Below are 8,098 nucleotides of genomic sequence, written 5' to 3' on the forward strand. Positions count from 1 at the left end.
GTGAGGCCTAAAGTCGAAGCCTCCAGAGGCTTCGCAAAGCTATTGGATTACTGACGACCATCTTTTCATTTGGGGAGTGTTATGAATTTTTCTCGTGGGAAAATCGGTATTTTCAACAGCTGAACAAAGGCAAAAAGGTCATTCAGAATATAACGGATTTTCATTAACATAATTAAACAGAACGAGGTTGAGGTATCTACGACGGCGTTTTGTGCAAATATCCCTTATATTTTATTATTACTAATGTAATCATTGAGCTTGTCTAATCTTATCCATCTTTTGATATAAAGAATAAAATCTAAAATCAACGTATCGAACCGAATGCACGTACATCCGACGCACCAAAACTATTCTCTAAAGTCGGTCAACGAAGACGGCGGAATCCCATTTCTAAACATTATCCACAACGCATCTGCTCATTCACTTAACTATCCTACGCCTCTCCCAATCTCACCGCGTCCGTCCACGTGTCGCTTCTCAACCAATCACGCCCTTCCCGTACAACACGACAAATCACCCGCCTCAGACTCTTCGCGAACCGGGTCCCACACTTTATCCAAAATCTTTTTCACGTGCCCTCACGTGACACCTCTACTCCCACGTCATCATCCTTATCATCCCTCAAAAGACATAAACGCCCCTCACCGTGCGCAATCATCAAATAAGACAAATAATATTATCGTAAATTCACCTTGCCACAGTACAGCGAAGCTTCTCTTCATGTTCAAGACAGAACACGTGGCAATTCCGTTAGGCACGTGCGTCCCCTCCCACTTGTTTAAAACAAACAAAACTTTCTCACTGAAGAGGCAAAAGCTTTAGAGAAAGAATTTTCATATTCTGTTCGGATAATTGACCAAAAAAAATTAATATCGGCGATTAATTGAAATGGTTCAGTCGATGAATTCGGCGAAAAAATCGGCTGCTGTGAAGTTAGAGCTCGACGACTCGTTGGCGGACCAGCTCGGTCCGCTTCACAAACGATCCAAACTCAAACAAGTAATTCCTTATTTTGCTTTTATAATTTTTAATTTCAAAATTTTATGTTTTGATTTGGAATTCAATTTGATTTATTTTTATATTCAGGAATGTGAGTTTAACACGTCGCCGTTTCCGCTTCCACCTTCCATGTGCAATCCACTCGAAGAGCCGAGTCCGTTGGGGTTAAATCTTAAGAAGAGTCCGTCGTTTTTGGATTTGATTCAAATGAAGCTTTCGGAAGAAAACGCAAATTTGAGGAAGCGAAAGTCTAAAGGAAGTGTCGTTTCAGCTTCGAATGATAAGCTAAAAGCTTCTAATTTTCCAGCTTCGCTTCTCAGGATCGGAACTTGGGAGGTATAATTGAATAAACTAATAAAAGTAACGTTTCAGGTTTATTTTTTATTTTAATTTATAGTTTTTGAAAGTATTTGGGTGATAATGAATTTAAGGACTTCTAGGGGATCATTAATTATCAGTAGCTAATTTAGATGGTTGAAATTTGCGATTGAATGTTGGTTTGTGCAGTATAAGTCGAGATACGAGGGAGACTTGGTGGGGAAATGTTACTTTGCGAAGCATAAGCTAGTGTGGGAAGTGCTTGATGGCGGTTTGAAGAACAAGATTGAAATTCAGTGGTCAGATATCGTGGCGATCAAGGCAACTTATTCTGATGATGGACCTGAGACTTTGGATGTCGTGGTAATTTTACTTTGTTTCTGTTGTTGTTTTATGCCTTTTGGCTGTATTTATATGCATATGCATATGCACTCACACTGATAATTTTGTGTACAAAAAAGGGGAATAATTCTCGAAACTCTCACTATAACTATAATGGTGCAAGTCTTATTAATTTCGGAATTCATCGGAAATCAGTTCTAAAATATTCGGTTTGTTCTGAATTTGCCTTTCACATGTGTAAAACTTTTTTGAGAATTTGTAGAACTGAAACTTGCCTAAAAGAGTTACCTGTTGTGTTGTTTTCCTCTTTTTGAAGTTATTTATGAGACTTAAGAGGAAGAATTACAGGGCACTTAAGGATGTTCCCATTATATGTTCATATATTATCCTTCTGGTTCCTTATGGTGACTTCCGTTTCGTAGAAGAAATACAAGTTTAATGCCTTAAATAAGCTCGAGGTGTACAAGATAATGATTAGAAATTTTTTGTCATCTTTTTGGCTCATGCAAAGCTGAAAAGCATGTTTATGTTTACGTTTTAGTTATTAATGATTGAAGGATGTTCTTGTTTGATGCAGCTGGCTAGACAGCCTCTTTTCTTTAGGGAGACAAATCCACAACCCAGGAAGCATACTTTATGGCAGGCAACATCAGATTTTACTGGTGGACAAGCAAGCATTCACAGGTAGAGATATGAGTTTCGAGTCTAAGTGTATATTACTTTTGCCATCTCTTTATTTAATTCAAACTTTATTTTGAATTAATTTTTAACATGTGGCAATGACACTGTTTTTACTTAAATAGGCAGCATTTCCTGATGTGCCCACAAGGCTTTCTTGCGAAGCACTTTGAAAAGCTCATACAATGTGATCCTCGTCTCAATTTCCTGAGTCAACAGCCAGAAATTGTAGTAGATTCTCCATATTTTGAACCTAGAGCTCCAGCCTTTGATGAACCAGATGTTTCCAGCCATTTAAAGAGGGAGGAACGACCTGTTTTATTTGATTTGCTGGATGGGGCATCACCATCTGGTGCTCAGTCATCATCTTCTAATGTTGAACCACAAGATTTCATGAATCGATCACCTAGCTCAGGTAGGACAATGATCCTGAAATTGCAAAATATGCTGAAATAGATGATAACAAATACCAAAGTATTCATTTTCAAGTTGAATGTCTGTTTTTTATATGATAATTTCCCATAGTCAAATTACTATGGTTCTCTGTTTAGCTTTTCACATCAAGCTCTCATCAGTATTCTTGGACATAGTCTTCTTCTTGTTGCGGACTGAAAAGAGTTCCTACTCTGGTTGACTCATCCTCAGTATATTTTGTATTACTAAATTAGTTCCTGGGAATTGATCTTTGATAGCATGTATGATGTATCCATTGAATCGCTGTTTGCTATTTGCTATTTTTATGGGATTAACTTCTATGATAATTTATCTTGAAACTATTTCTGGTCTAAGTTGTATCTTTTTGCAGTGATGGATACTTGTGCAACTGGAGAAATCAGTAGCAGTGGAGCCGAGGAACCAAAGATGCTCAGCCATTGGGACCAGATCAAAGTTCCTGGACTCCACCCATCTATGTCTATGAGTGATCTGGTGAATCACATTGGGCATTGCATTTCGGAACAGAGGACATCTGGTGGTTCCTTGATTTTTGGCAATGACCTACAAGGAAGAGACGTTCTGGAGGAGATTACTCAATACTTGTTTAGTGACACTCAACTTACATCAACCTCTGATGAGAAGTCCATAATGTCAAGGGTCAATTCGCTTTGCTGCCTTCTGCAGAAAGATTCTGCAGCAACACAAAACTTGCAGGACAAGAGTAGTATAGGTATTGAAATAAATGGTGTCACAAAGTTAGCTGAAACCAACTCAGGATTCCCCTCAGCGAGGTTGGACAAGGTTGGACAAGGTTTTGGTGCATCAGAGGGTGAGTCAAGCAATGTTTCTGGCCGCAAGCAGCAACCAGCCATGTCGAGGAAAGACTCAGTTGCAGAACTGCTGCACAGTCTTCCAAGGATCGCATCTCTCCCACAAGTTATGTTGAACTTCTCTGAAGATTCTAATGAAGAAAGATAGTGTGATCTTCATCCACAGCCCCCATCTACACAGAGCTTAAAGGTAGTCTTCATTATATGTATGTGAATATGACATTTGCGAGTTGTTTAACAATCTTGTATTGGATTCAGAGATGCAGATTGATGAAGACTCCTCACATGTTCGTAAGTGAACCTAGTGTTTGTACTACGCTTTAGATTACATCTGTAAATATTAGCAGAAAATCCTTCTTCCACCAGTTCTCGAAACACATTGCCTCTTCTCTCTGTGATCTAATGGATTTACCTTCATTGGGATTCCATGGATATGAATTGTGCAAAATTTTAGCGAAAATCCGAATTCCAGTTGTTCTTGGAAAACATTCTGTGTTCTTTTTGATCAAATCTACTCATTTCAGTGATTTTTAGAAATACTATACCTTGATGTAAACCTTGTTTTGAACTGTCAAACACAGTTTATGGAGAGCCAATGACAAATAAATAGAAAATTCTTCTGATATTACAAGCACATTATTTAGAAAAATACCTTCCAGACACTCGATTACAGACAATAACAAGCATAAGCAAGGCATCTGCAGCAACAAAACAAGCTACAATGACGACCTAATTTATCTTTGACTCCATGTTTTTTTTTTTTTTTTTTTGTCAGCTAAGAATATTATATGCATGTATGATTTTGCTCTCTATACTTAACCAAACAATTCTACAAAAGAATAAACAAACAGACATACAATCAAACAAACTATCATGATCAAGGTTCCTCTGTGCCCTCGTCTTCCATTGCCTCGTTTTCCTGCAACATGTTCATCAGCATGTTTATCTGATCTTGCAGCATTGTGTTTTCCCTCTCGACCTCTGCACGTTTGCTCCGCTCTTGCAGAAGCTGGAGTTGTAGATGTTCGAGACAACGCGCATCCTCTTCGAGTTGCTCGTTTAGGCCATTGATTTCCCGGTCCTGCAAGATTGGTCAAATTGATGATACATTCTATGAATCTTAAAGCAATAGTAGCAATGTGTGTGTTTGAAGAGTACCTTTCTATTCATTTCTTGGACAGCAACCCGTCGCATGCTCTCTACAACATCCACATTTACAAGCTTCCGCTTCTTTCCAATCAGCCAGCCCTTGGGATAGCAAGAAGCGTCAAAGTCTGGTGGGGGTAGCAAGGTTTCAGCAGATGACCGGCGGCCATTTGTAGGGTCCAGTGGTTCGAAGAGAGCCTTCCGACGCTCAGAAAGCATGGTGTCTGGAATTGGCTCCAGTTCCTTTTCTGTTTCGGAAGTTTCTCTCTCTTTGGCGGGGGTTTCATTAGCAGTGTCCTCTGTTATGTCTAAACTCCTCCCGCTAGCTGTTAGAAAGAAGTTACCATTCTAACTCCAAAACACTTTCAGAGACATGGCAATCTAAACATACCAGTGTTTAAAAACACTTGCACTTCACATTTTTAAACATTAAGAAAAATCATAGGAAAGATCAATCCAGAATCAAACTTGCATAAATCGCCATGCTAGGCTATCCAGATTTTTAATGATGAAACATTTTATTCTATAGAAGTGTTAATACCATAGAACTCATTAAACACTATTTATAATGTCTTTAACCGGACTTTAGGCAGAGTATAATCGCACAATGCATTAATAAATAGTCTTTAGGAAATGAGAAACAATGGTTTTTGGCTACAATAATGCTACGGACACCGAATTTGTGCACTGAAATTTTTTACCGAACAACGTGACATCCACTAAGACGCGGTCACGTTGGAAAGAAAATACTAATTCTGTGAATGAACGACCGTCCATCTTACACGGAAGATCGTCCATACGTTATGGACTACCGTTCATCACAAATGGACGATCGTCCACGACAATATCAATGGATTCTCATTCATATATGGACGCCCGTCCAGAAAAGTTTAAAAACAAATAATGGACAGACATCCATCTTATATGGACAGCTGTCTATGTAAGATGGACCGCCGTCCATACCCAAATTTTAGTTTAATAAAAAAATTTCTTTAAAATTTTCAATTAGAATGTTTAAAAATTTAGGCCTCCCAAAGCAAGTTTTAAAAAACATGTTTTATTTCTCTCTTACATTGCATTTTGTTTATAAATGAAACAAAAAAAAAAATTTGAAAATTAAAAAAAAAAAATTATTTGAGAATGGACGCTAGTCCACTCATTTGGATGGTCGTCCATATTAAGATGGACTGACGTCCACACTTTTACTTCAAATCAAAGGTTTTTTTTTTTTTTTTCCTTTTATTTTATCTAAAAAATTTGTGCTTAAAAAATGAATATTTCATCTAAAATTATATGAACCATTATCCATAGTAAAGGGACCCCTGTCCATAATATATGGACGGGAGTCCATTGATATTTTCTGGACTCTCATCTGTTTGTGATGAACGGTCGTCCATAATTATTGGACGGCTGTTCATTCATTGAATACTTGTGTTGTGTCTTACGTGGCATGTCCGAGTCAGATGCCACATAGATCGGTACAAAATTTCGGCACCAGCATTCGGTGTCTGTAGCATTTTTCTTTTGGCTATGCAGATACCTACTAGGGGGCTCGAACCTTGTGGCTCTGACCATTCTGCTAAGCCCTCATTGGTTAAAACCTCATTTAAACTCAAGCAACAACCATGTCAAACTCGAGGTAATATTCAAAACAACTTAGATAAAATGCAATTCAACTGGGCTTGCTTACAGTTACAGCCCTAACTAAACCGATAGCTTTTTCCCTTAAGGCAATTCTTAGTTGCATATCCTGCTCTCAAACTTCATTCACACATGGAGTCAACCCACCCATGACCACGTATTTGTCATATAAGATATTAATACCACCACCGAGGTCAAAAACTTGAATTAAAATTTTCAGATTTCCCCTCTAATTCGGAAATAATTCTGCAGATTATGTACTATTTTATTAAACAAACAGATATTCAATAGTGAAATGCCATCAACCATTGGAGTGACATTAAAGATATTATTTTTTTAAATGTCAATCTAAACGTTTCTGAATTAAAAAACATAAAGACTTGTTTCACCTGCCAATCTAACCATTAGGTAAGCATCATTGATGACATTTTGCTCAATGGATTATAAAAAGATTTTGAGTGCAGCAGCATTCTCCGTAAAGCAGCCGTTCAAAGTCAAAACATGTAAGGGTAATTAGGAAATTGAAAACGTGAAACAGAAGAAGATAAGGTATAAACAAAAATACCCAGTTATTTTTTTAAAAGGGATTCTATTTATTTGGGTTTGAAATGAAATGAAAAGGTAAAGTAATACGAAAACCAAAAAGGATAAAAAAGAAAAAGAAACAGACAAAAAATGAGAATGACAGTGATTAATTAGCCAACCAGAGTGTTACCAAACCCAGTAAAACAGCGTAAAAGTAAAGCAACCGCAACTCCGCAAGTCATATCACTATTCTTCTTTCTCTCTTTCTCCAACAAATCAAAATTTTGGAGATGGACCAGTTGGTTATGGTGGTTGATAAATTTTGCAAAATAATTAAAAAAAATTAGTAAACAAAGAGAAAAAAAAAACTGAAAATTTGCTTTTCTGGTGAATAGGTTAATTAAAATTCAGCTAAAAAAATGCTATCTTTGAAGAGATCTTCTGGAAGAATGCAAAAATTATGGAATTTCTAGGCTTTGACCTGATTAAACATGAAAAGGGTATGTTTAGAATCAAGCAAAGAACTTAAACCAAGCTCAAGTTAACAATTTTATCTATATCTTCTGTCAATTTTCGCGGGAACCAAACAGAAAATTAACAGACAGAACCGAAAATTAGTACTATCTATACCTGATCTCTTTCTTGACTTCCAGAAAATCCTAGGTGTGGAAGCCGGAGAGAATCCAGTCAAAGCCACATCAGTCTTCTTCACATCCGAATTCTCTTTCTCCATTGAACCAAAAGCAAATCAAGGAGTGAAGAATTAACAAACCCACAAAAATTCTTTCAAGATTATTGCTTTATTTTCAAAAAAGAGCTTTTTTTTTTGGTGAATAAAGAAGGGAAGCTGTAAGCTTTTTGAAGTTGTTGTGTAGCACGTTCCAAACAATGAAGAAGAAGAGGAGGAAGGAAGAAGATAAATAGTAGGAATTGTTGTGAAATGAAATGTGTTTGTTGTCATATGCGTGGCGGGACCTGCAAGTTTTTATTTTAACGGCTACGATTTTGCGTTTTGGTGGAAGATTTTATGTCTACTAATCGTCTCTTTGCTTGCTTCTCTTCATGGGCCCTATCCAATTTGCAGTTTCTCTGCATTTTCTTTTTTTTTTTTTTTCTTTTTTTAAAAAAAAAGGCAAGTTTCAATCATTTTTTTATTTCATGTTTTGGAAAATAACCACTTTCAA

General features: G+C 37.0%; 2 protein-coding genes across 5 annotated transcripts; one reads left to right on the forward strand and one right to left on the reverse strand.

Moving 5' to 3' along the window:
• Positions 1-795: 795 nt before the first annotated feature.
• LOC116105833 lies at positions 796-4,766 on the forward strand. Of its 3 annotated transcripts, none has more exons than XM_031392233.1 (7): positions 796-999; positions 1,087-1,335; positions 1,507-1,680; positions 2,237-2,343; positions 2,463-2,752; positions 3,143-3,792; positions 4,561-4,766. In XM_031392233.1, the coding sequence occupies exons 1-6, from the start codon at positions 889-891 to the stop codon at positions 3,748-3,750; spliced, it is 1,539 nt and encodes a 512-aa protein (XP_031248093.1). In that variant the 5' UTR covers positions 796-888; the 3' UTR covers positions 3,751-3,792; positions 4,561-4,766. The 3 variants fall into 3 exon arrangements, with proteins under 3 accessions (XP_031248093.1, XP_031248092.1, XP_031248091.1); XM_031392232.1 differs by lacking the exon at positions 4,561-4,766 and adding an exon at positions 3,861-4,236; XM_031392231.1 differs by lacking the exon at positions 4,561-4,766 and having other exon boundaries at positions 3,143-4,236.
• Positions 4,354-7,873, reverse strand: LOC116105834 (protein HEADING DATE REPRESSOR 1-like). Of its 2 annotated transcripts, XM_031392235.1 has the most exons (4): positions 7,545-7,642; positions 6,779-7,176; positions 4,761-5,074; positions 4,354-4,683 (listed from the first exon to the last, which is right to left on the reverse strand). In XM_031392235.1, exons 2-4 carry the CDS (start codon positions 6,792-6,794, stop codon positions 4,480-4,482), a joined length of 534 nt encoding a protein of 177 aa, XP_031248095.1. In that variant the 5' UTR covers positions 6,795-7,176; positions 7,545-7,642; the 3' UTR covers positions 4,354-4,479. The 2 variants fall into 2 exon arrangements, with proteins under 2 accessions (XP_031248095.1, XP_031248094.1); XM_031392234.1 differs by lacking the exon at positions 6,779-7,176 and having other exon boundaries at positions 7,545-7,873.
• Positions 7,874-8,098: the final 225 nt, after the last annotated feature.

Source organism: Pistacia vera, unplaced genomic scaffold, assembly GCF_008641045.1.
Source record: "Pistacia vera cultivar Batoury unplaced genomic scaffold, PisVer_v2 Contig506, whole genome shotgun sequence".
Classification (NCBI taxonomy): domain Eukaryota; kingdom Viridiplantae; phylum Streptophyta; class Magnoliopsida; order Sapindales; family Anacardiaceae; genus Pistacia; species Pistacia vera.